Genomic DNA, 18,212 nt, shown 5'->3' on the forward strand with positions numbered 1-18,212 from the left:
AGTTTCACTTTGATTTTGCTTATTTTTTAAGTGATGTTTAATCGTGATTTTTGCGTGTGCAGGTTCACCATCACCTGGAAAATCAAGGCCTTCATTGCCCACAAGTCCTGCACATATGGCAGCTATGCGAGCGGCTGCACAGCAACGTTTGCCAGCAGCTCCGCCATTACCTCCATCAGTACCTGGATCACATCCATATCATCCACATTCAATGACTGGGATGCCAGGTGACAATACTAACTATATCCTTTATACTAATTTAATTTCCAAGCCGAAATGACAGTTGTTTGATTAATTTATTTATTAACAGTTATGGGAAATACGACTCAATTCAATATGCAGCAAATGGGCATAGCCAGTATGGGTCAGAACGGCCCTCAGTCGCTAAATGCTCAACATTTATCTGTAAACCATCCTATTACAAATATAGTGCCAGGTAAGATCAATGTCATTTTCTTTATTAGTTGTCATTTTTCTATTAGTTGTCATTTTCGTTATAATATTTGAAAATTAAAATTTAATCAGGAGTATATGGATCTTGGCCGATGACGGACACATATCCTACGCCATCTCCGGAATCTTCGGAGCATTGGAACTCTCCGAGTCCACAGACGTCTTTGACGCAAAGTCCGCATTCGGATTGGTCAGAGCCTACTCACACATTATCGCCGTCTGATTTACATCAAACGAATAAAGGTGCAACAGAAGCTATATATATTTGACGGTGAATTTGACTATTGAAGTGTCTCTTCGTTTTACTTATTTTTAAAATGAAAGTACTCTTTGTATAATTTGAGCATGTGTGATAAATCATTTGTATCGAGATATATTTTTAGTTATGGTAGTTTGATAATAAGTATGAAAACTGCGAATATATATGTAATTTGGATCCATGCCATCCATGCGTTTATGTATTGCAAGAATTTAAAGACAATATAATAATGAAATATGTAATTACAATAATTTATGATTGTTTAATATATATGTGTTACATTATTAGTGTTTCATACTCGTTATTTTGATGTTTTTTTTCAAATATAAATTTTAAAATGGAAAAAATGAATTTTATAGTAAAGTAAAATATTTGAAGTGCCTAGTGATCTGTTCAATATGTACTACTGTGATGCAAATGGTTTTATACTTAGTTTGACAAGTCAATTTTAACTTAATTTAAATAATTTGTAAACAAGACTGCAAGAAATGTAATGTTTCCTCGCGACATTGAATTTCACATAAAAATTACATCATTTTGCATAGTAAATTTAGCGTTATTTATAATTAGTTTTTGTTATAATGTATAAAAATGATTAGTTTTTATGATATATGGTCTCAGTTTTTGTAAATAGTAGGCTATCGACTGGTTTTACATGCATGTTCACGCATGCATGTTTTTTATTATATTTGTAAATGTTTATTTTTTTTATAATAGCTCATGACGTTTAATTAAGGATGCAAGTGTAATTTATGCAATTGTAACTATTATATTTTGTAAATAATCTTCAAGCAAAATTCTTTTAAATCAAAATAACGGTATTTATGTTAGGGTTTTGATTACAATCAATTCAAAAAGTATCGATTACTTTAATCAGTGACTTGTACAGTGAATTTTTCATGGTTTTTCTATTTCAATTTAAACCGAAGATTATAAAAATCATGAAAATTAACTTAAGTTAATTCACGTTGATGACAAAATGTATTGATTTTGTTGCTTTCACGAGTGATTAATAATTATGAATTGTAGCTAAACATCTGTGTGTTTGTATTCAATTAAATCATCGACTCATAAAATTTCACTGTATTGTAGTCAGTTGTGCTTCCTAAAATATTTATATGATAAATGTTAAAATTATTACTTCATTGTGTAAATATTGTAAATATATTAAATATAGATTACTTTGTGCCTTCGAAGAATTTGAACCTCTTAAATATACTCTCATGAAAGTTCGTCCACTGGAGTAAAAATAAGTGCATAGTTTGGAACAATTTTTTTTGTTTAAGATTATCAAGTGATTTTGCATAAAGTATTTTGTTTCCCCCCCTCCCCCGGATGATAGGTATCAATTATATTCTTTATACAGAATATACAATGTAAGCAGTGTTTTATATATATGTATATATATTTTTATTTTTTTTGAAAATGGAACTATGAATTATACAAACTTTTAACCAATTCCACATATTTTATGATCACATGTTGTGTGATACATGCATTTTATACAATTTTACTGTTTTTACTTTTATCTTAACGTGTGATGCATTTTTAACTGTAAGTTATTTAAAAATAGACTTCAATCATTTTACCCATTTTTATATGGTAGTAATAAAATTATTTTAATTATTTTCTAATAACTGGATTTAACGAAATGTTGATTTTTACATTTCTTTTACAAATTTATAAATACTAAAATATGTGGAGGGGCCATTTCATTACCGATTAATTGACTATGAGGTTTTATACGTATGTATACATGTGTATTAAGATTTCCAAGTTATTGCATAATTTTTATAATGTAAAGCTTTATTTTTTTAATTAGTGATTTTAAAATATTAAAAAGTTTCTATTTTGTAAGTGTACAATGTGTTTATCCTAACTGGAGTGAATTCAATGAAATTTAAATATAACTGTGCCAAATATAGTAATCGTGTAATATCAGTACAAAATTTAAATCATAAACGATCACTATCTTGCAAATATTTTAAAAGCTTTTATTTGTAATAGCTCTAGATGTGCAACTTAACCTAAAAACTCACAAGTTATTCTGAAATACAAATGTTTCGAAGGTCATTACAGAACGAATGAATTATTTTTTCACACAACAGTATTCTAGAGTTAGCTTTCACTCTAAAACATGCTCTCTTAATTAATTTTTTTAGATTTCCATGTGATATTTTATTGTAAAATGCCCACGTATTCTGTTAAGATATGCCCTTTTATTATTACTATTAAACATATAATTGTAATTAAGATTTTTTTTATTTATCTGCATTAGTTCTATCGAAATAACAAGAAAGTTTTTTAATGAACGCTATGAATTTTTTTGAATGTTCAACTTTATTTTTATTAAATTATATGAATTGATGATTGGATAATTTTATTATATTAAAATTTTCAGTGTAAAATCAGTAATTTTTTTTTTGTTAATTATTCATATTTTAAAATTCATAGGAAGTTTTAAACGCAGTCGCAATTACATACATATGTATATATATAATTGGTATTTTGTAAAAATAAATCATGACACATTAGCATATTGATTTGTAACATTTCCTTTAGGATAGAAATTGTTCGGTATTAATAAAATTATCAAGACAGTTTAAATATAAAATCTTTTACTTTAAAGAATTGAAAAAAAGATTGAAATGAAAAATAAAGTATTTTTAATAATCATCGTGTTTTATCATTGATGTTTGTTCATCTACATATATGTATATCTAAATCTTCATGTTTATTGACGATGCCAAAGTTAGTGGTTTTAATTTTTAATAGTGATTAAAACGGCATTTGATTAAATAAATCCTTTATAAACTCATGGGATGTGAAAAATAAAACAATTTTTTTAGTCTGTTAAAACAGTGTCTACTTGTGAATTATTACGAAAATGATTTACAATTTACAAGTAAAATATATATATAATCACAAATGTAGGAATATCTACCGCCCAATTTAGCAATGTATAATTTATAAGCATTTATTTCATATATATAGTAATTATTCAGAGTGGTCATTCGTTAAACTCGATAATTATTTACATTTATTATAATCTATGATGTAAATTTCAACAAACAATTTAAAATATGATAAATGTCCTATCTATGTTTTCTATACATAATTTTTCAATATACAAACTACATATTTGGTCATTACTTACACCTAATAATTTAATATCCATTATTAAGATCAAAGATGAAGTATGGTTTGTCTAAGAAAACAACTACTGCGAAGGATTATTTCGGCAAGGGAATCCTTAGATCGTTTGTGACATTTTCAAAAGAATTTCTATTGAATGCTACATATAAGAACAGGACTTAAATAAAACTTAGAGTACTGCGACTATAGTATGTTATATTAGTAGTTCAGACATTAATAGCCATGCGTTTCTTGGGTCAGGGATTTCGGTTCCATGGTACACAATTTGAAAGGTCTTGATGGCTAAATACAATGCTGTCATGATGCAAGTATAGTTTAAAAGTGTTAATCTTAATGCCACAAACTGCTATGTTATTGAAATAGTTAGGAAAAATATTAATTTCATCTAAAAAGATAACAAAGGAATATGCTAATATATGTTTCTTACATAATTGAAACAAATTAATATAAATTAATATAAAAATGAATACGAAGAAATGGAAAATCAATTCAAGGTTAGTTCTGGTGAACTGGTTACTAATATCTAACTTATGGTTAATCGTATGTACAAATATAATTTTCATATAAAGTGTAAAAAATTTACAAGATTGGGCAAATACTTTTGAGGGTTATAATTGGGATAGTTTTCGAATTTGAATAGGTATAATAAATATCGTTCGAAACATTATTTTTAGGAGAGAATTTGTAAACAATTTAGGATTAGGTTAGATAGGAGAGTATAGTCAAAAGTTTAACAATAATAAAACATGTTGATTGCTGTTGACGATTCAACATTACAAACTAATTTATTGAACATTTTTATTTAGTATTTTAGCTATACAAGAAACCTTATGTCTAAAATTGGTGTCACTGGTATTTAATTCTTCACACGTTAAATCGTTTCCTTACATTTTGTATGTATGTATATTGTTAAACAATTTTCAATGAAAGAAAAGTTTGTGACGAAAATTTAATACCACGAACGTAAGAACCGGTTCGGTGATAACTAGTCAAATGTGAACCGGTCACAGGACAACTGGTCGCTCTAGATCGGTCACACGTGATCACCCGTCACACTAAAACTGGTCACACCCTAAAATTGGTCACGAGAAAACTGGTCACACCCTAAAATCGGTCAACCAGTTTTCTCGTAAGAACCATGGTAAGATTTGCATTAACCGACTAGTGCTGCTGATGGCTTAAACTAAATCAATATATCGTGTAATAAATTAACTAGTCATCGTTTTTTATATGTGATTGCATTTGCATAAATAAGAAATTAGTGTCGTATTTTTTAGCTGACTACATTAAACATTATTTTTTTATTGTATTATGTATGTCATTATGACAAGTTGCCAACGGTAACAATACTATTGCACAATTGAGCTGGAAGTGGTGTAAACTTTGATTCAACATGTGAGAATTCATACAGTTTTTATGTACAGAATTTTATATAATGGTCCTTGATTTTAATGAGTTACGAAGGCCTTTTTAATTTTAAATATAATCACATAATATAATAAACACCCTGTTAAGGTTTAATTATAATAAACACACACACACACAGACACACACACACACACGCACACACAGACAGACAGACATCCATTTATGCACACTCGGAAACTTACCATAGACAAATACGTAACACGCACGTACCCTAACCTAACCTTAACTATTGTTTTTAAACATATCATTACTTTTTATTACTAAGGCTCACCTTAGTCATATTTTATCCATTTCATAGAAAATACATTTAAATTAAATCATTTTATGGAACGGTACAAATAAAATTTATTTAAATCTAAATGTGTTTGTTCAGATAAGGTTAGGTTAAGTTTATAGAAAGCAGCACACAGAAACGAAAAATAATCGATTAATTAAAATTTTTGTAAAAAAGTATTACAATTTAATTATTTAATTTTAAAATAAAATTAGATCAAAATTAGGTTTTATAATCTGCTTAAAATAATACTTTTTGAGTGCGTATTTTTATTTTTTTCTCATTTTTATTTTTATTTCAGTGTTTTTTTTTATGAAACAAAATAAAATTTATTTAATTTAAGTTTTAAAGTATGAGAGGAAGAATTTTCTAAATTTTAGGTCAAGTAAACATTTTTGATTTTATCATTACTGATACTAAGATTTCTATCTTTTTAAACCAGTATATGTAATATGTAAGTGTCAATTAATTATTTATTATATTATGGCTTTACTATGTTAATTACACTATATTGAATTCTGAAAAACAAATTTAAAATTGTTTTTAAAGTATTACATAGATAAGTTATTGAGCATTCACAAATTTATAAACAAAATAAACCGAGTATTTGTGGAGTACAAAACATTACAGCTCGATCAAAAATAATAAAACCATATAAAACACATTCTACTTATAAAATATATATAATTTAAAAATAGTATATGAATAATTATCACTATTATTAATTAAAGCTTTAATTTTTCATTTTATATAAGTTGTAAACGATACTGAGGATTTGTTGGAAACGTCTCATCATTATTTTTACATGGAATAAAAATAAGCAAGAAATTGAGCAGGTGAAACATTAAAAGTCTAATTAGGACTGTAATTGTTATTTACGACCTGATTATAAATTGTAAAGTGCTCAGATTTTCATTGGATTGAGCAATATATCAATATTTTTGTGTGGAGAAATTTAACACAACTTCCGAGATCTACGTGTAAATTCTCCTCGGATAATATCTAAATATCTGTGCTACAATGACTTAAAAGGATTTGAAAGATCATTGAAATTTGGTTTTGTTTTAAATTAATGGGTTGAGTACACAAACAGGGCTAGGTTCAGATATTTTATCGCCTGTGACAAAATTATAAATTTTGTTTTATGTTTCCATATTTACACTTTTATTGTTCACTAGTATATAAAATTAAAAAGTAATTAGTTTATTTAATTTATACGACTAATATTTAATTTTTGCGTTTACAAAAAGTGGATATATTATCTTATATACGTCTGCAAAAATATCATTTCGTTATATCCTCTTTTCAGAAGTGATTTTCTGAGGCACTTTACTTTTTAGAAGAGCTCTACCTTTTTATTTTCTTGGGAATTCCATTTTATTTTTCAGAGGCAACTATCTTGCAACTGCCTAGCCCTGATTGTATGTACATATTTATAATAAATATGTAATAATCAAAAAGATATCGTGCCAGATCAAGGATTTGAAAGTATACTTTTAATAACAATAATAATATTGAGAAAATAAATATCTATGCATATTAGTACAGAAACAATTTCAATAATATCTAGGCAACTACATATGTACTTTCAACAATGCATTAGATGCTTTTCCTACATAATTCGCTAAACAAATATTTCGATTCTAGCGCAATTGCCGTAAATGGTGGAAAATTCAACATTTTATTTATTTTTTAAATATGAGGTTATAATTAATGTAAATATAATGTAATATAAACTCTGCTTCACTTTTTATATTTCTCACTAGCAATCACTCGATTAGCAAGCCACAAGTATTGGATAGTAAAAATCTTAATCGTAATGAATGTAAAAAATAAATTTTATGTGCTAACTAGAAGTTGTTAAGAATAAGTCTTGTCATATATATATATTTCTTGCAATAAGCGTATTTTGTGCAAGTTATTTACAATCTTTAACATTTAATTTGAGTCTTTGGTTTTTAGACAACATTTAACTGACTTGTAATTTTAAAAGAAACTTAATTGACCAATACAAAAATTGTCTTGATATAAAACAATCAATATCTTCTTATTAGTCTGAATAACTAAGTGATAAATTTCTTCTATTTTCATACGTGCGATAACGATTTTATTTAATAATAATTAAATTAAACTAAATTATCGACTGATCAATTTGGTAAACCTATTGTTTATTCGTTGGTTGTGCAGTGATTTAAAATTAAATAATGTTAACTTTTAAATTTCAATTGATCTTGAAAGCAATTAAATACACAAGGGGAATTTACGAATAATAATAAAAATTAGTTCAAATATTTTAAGGAACTACAAATACCGTAAGTCCGTAACTGCCATATACATATGATAAATTAATCCATAATGTTGGTATATTACATATGTGATGTAAATACTTGGGGGGGGGGGGGGGTTTAGACTAGTTTCTTTTAAATAGAAAATATATGTGTTGAAATAAGTTAATGAATTGATTTACGAGTTGAAATTCAGTTTTCATTAAAATTTTACATCAATGTAGAAATGTAATAATTCAATACTTGTAGAAAAAAAAATATGATAACATAACAACAACAAACAGCTCCCTTTCTTCTAAAAAGAAGAAAACGACATACTAGAATTAAGTTTAAGATTTCTGAATGTATACTTATGTATATAATATCATTTAATATAATTTAACCATAGATATTTCTTTTGATATAAAAACGTTTTCGATGAGAATTTGTCTTCAATTTGAAGATATTCCCATTAAGCAGTTATTTTACTATGCAATCACAGATTACGTTTATATTATAATTATAATAATATTTATTAAACAAAGCGATAAAATCACAAAATTCACGAGTTCATACAAACATCGATGAACTCAAATTGAATTTATCTTCAAACATATTATATATGTATGTAGTTTTTGTTATATAGTTTCACCAAAGTAATATTTCAATTTTATAAAGTGTTTCATCTATATTTTATAGAGTTTTATTTATTTATTCGTTAATTACCACTTTCATTATGAACAATGTCACTTTTTTACAGTAGGCAGTACATTGCAAATTTATTTATGAGTCTGTCTTTGTATGCAAGTCAAAGAAAGCACTGTATCCTAGCACAGTAGCTCGCTTTTGACCTGTATAGGCTCTACTCAGCTAGGCGGATTTGGTCTTTGGTCGGGGAGGGGAAGAGGTCCTGTGGGTCTGATAGGCTGACCCGGTGATACGCTTTCAGGTACCAGATGAGGTGTTCTGACGGCTACTGGAGGCAACACTAAGCTGGACGGCCATTGATATATGGACGTTGATGGAGCTGGCACACTCCTGCTGTGGACAACAACCAATCTTTAGTGCTTATTCAATATTCTTTGAACTAGAAAATTGTCATTCAAATCTATTGATAATGCATACTCGTTTTCGAGCATCGCTAGTTCACTATGACAAACATTTTCACTGTCTGCTATGTAGTGAAGTGTCATAGGAAGAGGACTTCTCCAGTGATTTTCTTCCTGCCATCTGGAGGCAATAGAAATTAATTAAGGAAGCAACAATGAATCGGTGGATAGGATGATTATTCAGTGGAACTAATTTTGAATTGATGTTTCAACAACTAAATTAGATGAAACTAAGCAATTTTATGCATTTAATATCGATAAAACAATTGTTTTAAATTTATTATGATCCATATCGTGTCAGCAGCTATAAAAATATTTGAAATCATATAGAAAATTAAAAAAAATCAAATAAAAAAGCTCAATCAATAGAGCTATTGCTACTCTAAAGTAGAGCAATACATTGTAAAATGTAAATCAATCTAATTTTGTGGAATGAAGCATTACCTTGAGTGTGGCAAAGGCAACGGAGAGGTAGCAGGTGGATATGCAGCGGGTGCGGCGAGTGCAGCAGTATCCGGATGCAAAAAATGACGTTTTTGCTCGGCTCTTTCTTGCTGCTGTTGTAAAGATCTCGCCACCAGTTCCGGCAAAGCTTCTAGTCTCTCCTAAATATTTTATGATACGTACAAATATTAGAAATGACGAGATTGATAGTATCAAATTTGATAGACCTGTTATGTAGTGAATATCTTACAACCTATGTATGTACTTATATTACTCTTTATTCCCGCTTGTTGTTTATCTTGATTAATTGATATTTTCCTTTAATTTTATTTATGAGACTTTCAAAATCTTTATTGCTTTAGTTGCATTTTTGTCACGAATTGTATTTCCCTCAAAATCCCTTTTAATCTGCGTGACTAATTGTGTGTATCCACGAAACCATTTCTCGATACACTCAAGGGATACATATATCAAATACTAAAACTATCTTACGCATGAATGGCACTGTTAATCACCAGTTGTTTTACCAAACTGTGATTGGTCGAAATTGTTACCCTTATTGAATATATACTCATGTTAAATATATTGAAGACCACTTGTGGTAGCACTTTGAGACTAGTAACTTGTAATACAAACTTGTACATTAATCTCGTGCATACTTACTGCTATTTAAAGAATATAACAGTCTAATAAAATCTGTGACTATAACATTTTTACACCATCTCCTACTCGTCCCCGTAACAGACCGAATTTAAAAAATTATACTTATCATTGTCTAGGTTCAAATCTGAAATTGTTATCAATAAATCATTTTTTACCTGTAATGTGACCATTTTTTCCTCCAGACTAGTGAGCCTCTCATCGACAGCATCCTGTCTTGAGCTCATGTCGGATACTATCTCGTACACGGTGTTCTGCGTCTGTAAAAGGAAGGGGTTCTGTTTTGAATCGCACTGTCGTCTTATCCACTCGGCAAAAAAGCAATTGATCATTTCTAGTTAGAATTAAAATAGTGTATAGCCGACGATACATGTTATCATGCCTAATTAATCATTAATTTAATGTTTTTACAGCGTACTAATAGTGTGTTTGTGATGTGATTATGTTTTTAAGAATGTGGTGTGTTCTAAATACAAAAAATTAAGAATAAAACAAAATATACGCCAATAAATACAGAGTTCCATATTAGTGAACATAATAATAGCCAGAAGATATAAATATATTTTAGTACGCTCATTTTAAAGATTTCGAAAAGCTGGTGTGGCATAATATTAATAGTTCCTTATAGTTAAAATTGCGATTGCTTAATTCATTTAATTTGATAACAAATAGGCTCCAGATAATACAATTATTGAATGTTTGATATCGAACTTACATATATATATATCATTTAATATTTATACTATTATTTAATATGTATATACATACATATGTATATATGTTAAATAATATGTATGTATGTAAAAATAATATAATCTGCATATCTATTTTTTGAGAAATAGGATATAAACAAAAAGACAATAATCGGAAACTTTTGTTATCTCGTAGGAAGCTCATCTAATCTACGCTTACTAGCTTTTTAATTTTATAGCTTGTACGTGAGAGTTTAGAATGAATTGTTAAATACCAGGTGTGATGGAGTTAGTGTTCATTATGGAATGCAAAGCTTTCTATTTAAGCCAGCTTATGCAATTTGAGTAAATAAGTTGGATGCTCAAATCAATTTTTCAAACTTACCTTTGCCATATCGGTAATTGTATTTGCATTATCCATAAGTTTTCTTTGGTCCATTTTAACCTTTCTCAATCTGAAAATATCACTCATACAATAAATAATGAGCAATTTGAATCATATTGAATAATAACATATTTAGGTGTAGAAAAAGAAGTTGGTAAAAAATCATAAAAAGCAAATTTTGAAAATATGGCAACACAACAATTGAATGGTTGCAATTTATAACATCAATGTTTAAAAAGTTCACTTCAAGAAATCTATAATTTTCATGTCAAATATACATATATCATTTTATATAGATATATACCAGGAACCCAGCAAAAATTTATTACATAAATCGCTGTATTTCGAAACACGAAAATTAACAACGAATTAACTAATCTATAGAGAAATCTATGGATTTAGACTTGTACATAATTTTTTACATATTGTACATAAATCAAATTCAGATATTTGTGACATAGCGGGTAGGATTGCCAATTTGATGGAGGAACCGTTTCAACAATGAAATCAGATAAATTGGCAAACTCTGATACGAAAGGATCGACTTGGAGCACAAATATTTAAGTCTATCCAGCAGCATTAAAGATTAGTACGGGATCAAACCCGGTAACCTCTCGGTGCTAAACATAAACGCAACCACTGAGCCATACTGTTGGCTATTACATTAAAAATAATACTCATTTTAAAATTACATTATATATGTATAATTAATTTGTTTGTAAGCAAGTTCTTAACTGAATGGTACAATTTTATATCTATGCAATGTATTTTTATCAAGCAATCTTGGCTTTACAGTCAAAATAGTCGACATTGGTCCGCTTTTGAAAGTAGTATTCTATTCTGTAATTGAGTTTGTATTCAGAGGGTTAGTTTGTTGGGTACCCCTTGTCCCACTTATAAATTAACGATTGAATTTGGTGGCAGTCTGCCAGGCGGAATTCGCGTCGTACATTGTTGAAAATTTCTTCTTCCTCTCCTCCATTCCGGTATTTATTGCCGTTTGGGACAATATTCCGGGAAGATCAGAGAGGGGAAAAGGGATGGAAAATAGGCGTTTGCTAAATAATCAATAGAGATGATCCAATGTCGTAACTTACGCATATATTGCGAGTAGGAACTTTCGCTGATGGGTACGCACTCGGCCGGGATTAACTCTTTTCACTAAGTGTGCTTGTAAATTAGCCACGTTTCTCGAAGAACGTTGGCCGCTGCATTTTTCAACTGAAAAATTAAATCACATAAATTTAACAGGTGTCATTGAAGGGATAAAAAAATATTAAAGGAAATACATTTAAAAAACTTCATAATACATATATAGTAAGGCGCGTAACTACTATGCCGCACGGCATGCGGTGCATGCGGGCCTTTTAGGTTTTTAAATAAAAATACTAGATATTTTTTAAATGAAAGTCAAGTTATAACTAGAGGTAGGACCGGAAGCGTGCCGTTCTTTGTTTATTGTTCGTTGTGCATTGTTCATTTTTATGATGAACCTTTGTTAAAGGTTCGCTGAACCTTTTTTTTTTGCACTCTAGCTTTGTGAATAGTCCCAAAACGCCGTGATTCCTGGAAAAAGCACGCTCTCTATCCGCCCTTTAGTTATAACTTTGTTAAGAAGTGATCTTAATACAAAAATGTCTATGAAACAGTTTTCGGATTTGTTAATTTCAAAATATAATTCTACGGAAAGTGGATTCGCTTAAGTTTACACGGCCTTTTTGTTATTTTTCACTTTGCCGGTCACTGTCGCTAGGGTTGAACAAACTTTTAGTAAATAAAAATTAATAAAAGACTATAAAAGCAATTCGAAGATTCAACTCAGGCTCAGTGAATTGGCAATATTATCGATTGAACATGAAGAAACTAAATTGTCTTTGAACGATGTAATTGCAGAATTTTCGACTTCACGAAGGTGAGGTAAAAGAACATTTACATTATATGTTAATTATCAATTTAATTTTAATAAAAAAATTACTAAAGAGGGGGGGGGGCTTTTGCTAACATTTGCATGTGGGCTCAATTTTTCTAGTTACGCCCCTTTATATTGTTTTCAATACAAATAATATCAATAATAATAATAATAATAATAATAGCTTTTATTCCAGACGATGAGGAGAATAGTGCAATCCCCAACGCCCATATAAATAATATATAGATAATAAAAAAAAAGTATTGAAAAATAGTAAACAAAAAATAAATAAATAAATACATAAGTAAATATTACTGATAATAAATAATAATAATAAATAATAATAATAATTATAATAAATAAATAATAATAAATAAGTCTAATAATAATAAATAATAATAATTTTGTCCAATAGAAAGGTTAATTTGATCAGATTTCTTTAACACAGTACATGTAAATATGTATATGTGTATGCAAACTTAAGCAATTAGAATTTAAGTTTGGTAAGTAAATTATAAGATTTATATAAAATTTGGGTTAAAATTATTCCCGATAAAACTGCCGTAGATATTTAAGACTGCAATCGATTCAGATGGAATTTTTTAATTAAATTTTTACTTCATAATTTTTCAACCCCAATATAAGCAACTTTTTATTATAATTCTTTTGTGAAAATTTTCAGTAAGCCCTTTCTTTTTTTTTCACCACCGCGTCTTAATACCCTTCAGTGGATTGTTTCAAGAAGGGTTTCACGCGTTTCACTCGTCCGGTCTTCGTAATTGTATGAAGATTTATGATAGTACAGCTTGGAAATATTTATCGTGTGACCCGAAAATTTGTACATTACATATTCATTAAAATTTTTAAATCACTATGACAGAATAACCTTTTTTGTGATATCCTTTACTCATTTTGACTTGATTAAAATAAAAAATGCAACTCACCCGCTTGGTTAGTTGGGTATCCATCATAAAATTATGTACATGCTTTTCAGCTCTAGTAAGTTCTAGTTTTCTGGAAACAACTGCTACAAGAAGCGCCGTACAACCGGCTCCCTGAAAATATAGCACATGCAATCATCAATAATATTAAATGAACGAATACATTCACATAATTTGCTCTAGTAGAGTTTTTTGTTAGGGAAAAATTCGCAAGTGAATAATTCTCATTCATGTTAGGAAGGCGAGGAGACGTGTTATGGGAAAACTTTATCGAATGATCTCGATATTTTACCTCTAAATGTATGTATGTATGTATTGTATATACTTATGGATATTTCATCACGCGTTCTAAATCCGGCTTAGTTTTTCAGACATTATTTACGGTGCAAAGTTGACAGCATGAAATTCCCCTGCTATGAATTATACATGAGCGTTAATACAATGAGTCTGGAGCGCGACGAAACTCGAGAAGTGGGAAAAGTTTTTCCTTTGAAAACGATCCAAAGTGTCCATCGAAGAGATTGTCCTCGTATAATCACATTTTCGATTGTAAAAATTCATCATTTCACCATCTCATGAAATTCGAAATTTCACAAAGTAGATCTCGAGTTTCATTTATTTATAATCTAATTCAATTACAGAAATTTTATGAATATATTATATCGACTCACTTGTGAGTATTGTCAGCTTGTCAAGATAAAAAGAATTGTAATTTTATTACCATTTGCGAAAAGATTCTACTTATTTATTTTTCAAAAAAAGAAACCAACAGTAATAAAACGTAATATATTTATTTATAATTGCGCTATTCTGTGTGTGTGTGTGTGTGTGTGTGTGTGTGTGTGTGTGTGTGTGTGTGTGTGTGTGTGTGTGTGTGTGTGTGTGTGTGTGTGTGTGTGTGTGTGTGTGTGTGTGTGTGTGTGTGTGTGTGTGTGTGTGTGTGTGTGTGTGTGTGTGTGTGTGTGTGTGTGTGTGTGTGTGTGTGTGTGTGTGTGTGTGTGTGTGTGTGTGTGTGTGTGTGTGTGTGTGTGTGTGTGTGTGTGTGTGTGTGTGTGTGTGTGTGTGTGTGTCTGTGTATCTGGCTGTGTGAAATAACGCTCGCCGTACTATAATAGTCGTTTCGATTCGACATACATATGTAAAAACATTGCCAACGAAACGTACGAATATAATAACACATCAACTAAAAACTTTTTTATATACTGTTTGCTAACAATGTTTCCTCTAGGCTAATAAAACTCATGAGAATTTAGCGCCATCTATTGAAAATATATTTAAATAACTAATTGATCAATTTATTTTTCGATTGTTGTTTTATATTATTTATATGTAGGTAGGTAGGTAGTTTTGACCATTTTTTTCATACTTAACAATTAAATATTATATTAAATATATTTAAAAGGTATTTAAAAAAATATGATTGCGTGCGGATCAAACACAGGACCGACACTTTTTTTTTTAATTTATAGCTTAATAATTATGCAACCCATGCGATGATATTTCATCGGGCACAACACTATAACATTGTTTAAAAAAAAATCTAAAAATAAATTATGGCAATGAAATCATTTTACCATGTTTCAATCATGAAATCAATTTTTCATGTTTCAATCATGTAATAAATTTATCATGTATATATATATTTTTTTTAATATTATTGGATGTAAATATAATAAGGTGAAAGTATTTTTACTATTTCTTTTTTAAGAGAAGTTCGTTTTTTTAACTATCGTTAATTTATCATTTTTATCGTTATATATACATATGTATATATGTACATATATGGTGTTCTTAGGATAGGCAGTAGTGAAATTACAATTCTTTATGTTGAAAATATCACTTACATACGTACAAATGAATATATGCGTGCTTTGGAGCATTTGAAGCAACCTCTGCTGCAAAAAAACGTGTTTTAACATAATTTATTAAGATTTTATCTCAAGAATTGCATATAAATTGAAACGATAAGCAATTCCTTATCGTTCCGGAAACAGCGCTCCCTAACATATTTGCTTAATCGCGTTTCGTACATTGTTCGAACGCTGAAGGATTTTCCGTAAGGCGTCGAGTTGTCTTTCCATCGTTCCGATAAGGGAAAAATCGGGTCATAATTTTTCACGCAAAAAGGGAAACAGACGCGAGAAACGTTTTGGAATTAAATTCTCGGCTCCGGCTCGCCGGATACGGATGTAAATCTTAAGAATATCGCCACTTTTCCGACGACGCGACGGCGAAAGCCTTCGGGCCCGACCATGACCTGAATATGAATCTCCAAAACCATCGGTTTTATTCCGAGTTCACTTTCCTACAAATCAATCGAATATTACCGTATACTATACATATGTAGCTGTGGATATAAAAATACATATGTAGAGGTTTGTACAAAACGTACCATTGAGTCCCATTTGATGCGACCGTGTCGTCATCTTGTAGAAACGAACGAAAGTTTACAATAGTAGGCTCCTGAATGAAACTTTTTCTTTTTAATAAATTGACAAATTTATAATTGCATTGTAGTTTGAAGCTTGGTTCACTTATTAAACATTTCAATCATGTGGAAGTTGTGAAGACCAATCAGTATCATACAGTTAAAAAAAAATCGTCAAATATATTTTATTTTATTTTACATTGATATACACCAGGAAGGCCTAACAGGTACACCCCAATGCACCTTCCTAGACAATTAGCCATATTAGTTGGGCTTCTGTCTAGCATCGAGAGGGCACCGGGTTCGATCCCGTGAGTCGACCTCGATTTAAAATAATTTATTCTGAGTATAGTATCTGCAATGCTGATGGTCAGACTTGGATATTTGTGACTCCAAGTCGATCGTTTCCTTTCAGTATGGCTCGGTGGTTGCGTTTATGTTTAGTATCGAGAGGTTACCGGGTTCGATCCCGTGTTAATCTTTAATACGGCTGGTCAAACTTGGATATTTGTGACTCAAAGTCGATCGTTTCTTATCAGAGTTCGCCATTTTTTCTGATGTCATTGTTGAAACGGTTCCTCCATTAAATTGGCTAAAAACTACTGTCACCACTATTTGAGTATGATTTATGCACAAGTTTAAAAATTAATTTCGAGTTATTCAGTGTCTCGTAATTCGGCGACTTATTAATAAAAATGCTGCATTGTTTGAAATTGGCCAAAAAGCGGATTGGGGTTTACCTGTTAGGCCTTCCTGATATACATACATATATGTATGTATTTAAACTGCAATATATAAGAACGCCACAGCTTCGGTTAAAATTTTATCACCTACAGATAGACTTAGATAAGCATAGGAAAAGGAGTAAGGCAAAGAGATACCATCTCTCCCAAGTTATTCAATGCGGTATTTGAGGGAATTTTCAGGAACTTGGAATGGGACACAGCCGGAGTAAGCATCAACGGTCGCTTCTCGAGTCACCTTCGGTTCGCAGACGATATAGTTTTAATAGCTCGTGATCCAACTGACCTACTTAACAGACTAACACAGCTGGACAGGGAAATTAGAAAAGCAGGATTAAAAATTAAAGTAGATAAGACCAAACTAATGTTCAATAGTTATTGCATGCCTGATAGCATCCCATTAGATGATAAACCGGTAGAAGTAGTAAATAATTATTTATATTTAGGGCAAATAATTGACATGTCCGGTTACTACCGGACATGATAAAGAGATAAAGATGAAGAGATAAAGAGCCGTATGAAATTAGGATGGAGTGCGTTTGGGCGAATGAATGTTGTTTTTAAATCAAAAATGCCACTCTGCCTGTAGAAAAAGATTTTCGATAAATGCGTTTTGCCAGTGATGACGTATGGATGTGAAACTTGGACACTGAACGCCAAGATGCTACAAAAAAATCCAATGCACTCAAAGAAGTATGGAACGCTGTATGCTTGGCATAACGAGGAAAGACAGGAAGCGGAACACGTGGGTGATAAGTATGACAAGGGTAGTGGACATAGTGGATAGAGTAAAGAGCTTGAAATGGCAATGGGTGGGTCATGTGGCTAGAATAATGGACGAAAGGTGGATAAAATAATTGCTTGAATGGTACCCGAGAGAATGTAAAAGGGTAAAAGGAAGACCGCAGGGAATATGTGTGGACGAAATTAGGAAAATGTGTGGGGTGAGATGGATGAGAGTTGCGCAAAACAGAGACGAGTGGAAGCGTGATGGAGGAGCCTTCATCCAGCAGTGGATGGCGAATGGCTGTAAATGATGATGATGATGATATGTAGGTAAAAATATG

At 30.2% G+C, this 18,212-nt stretch overlaps 2 protein-coding genes across 2 annotated transcripts in view; one reads left to right on the top strand and one right to left on the bottom strand.

Annotated features, from left to right (window-relative positions):
* Positions 1-3,116, top strand: part of N (neurogenic locus Notch protein) — a 52,511-nt gene extending 49,395 nt beyond the window's left edge. Inside the window, exons 32-34 of the mRNA XM_077443463.1 lie at positions 63-227; positions 311-436; positions 526-3,116. Coding sequence (XP_077299589.1) covers positions 63-227; positions 311-436; positions 526-722 — 488 coding nt within the window. The 3' untranslated portion in view covers positions 723-3,116. The remainder of the gene's footprint in view (positions 1-62; positions 228-310; positions 437-525) is intronic.
* Positions 3,117-8,700: 5,584 nt separating this feature from the next.
* SK (small conductance calcium-activated potassium channel) overlaps positions 8,701-18,212 on the bottom strand; it is a 216,065-nt gene continuing 206,553 nt past the window's right edge. The window contains 7 exon segments of the mRNA XM_077443312.1: positions 8,701-8,869; positions 9,388-9,548; positions 10,206-10,307; positions 11,125-11,194; positions 12,222-12,288; positions 12,291-12,345; positions 13,978-14,088. Coding sequence (XP_077299438.1) covers positions 8,701-8,869; positions 9,388-9,548; positions 10,206-10,307; positions 11,125-11,194; positions 12,222-12,288; positions 12,291-12,345; positions 13,978-14,088 — 735 coding nt within the window.

This window comes from Arctopsyche grandis, chromosome 12, assembly GCF_051622035.1.
Source record: "Arctopsyche grandis isolate Sample6627 chromosome 12, ASM5162203v2, whole genome shotgun sequence".
Lineage (NCBI taxonomy): Eukaryota > Metazoa > Arthropoda > Insecta > Trichoptera > Hydropsychidae > Arctopsyche > Arctopsyche grandis.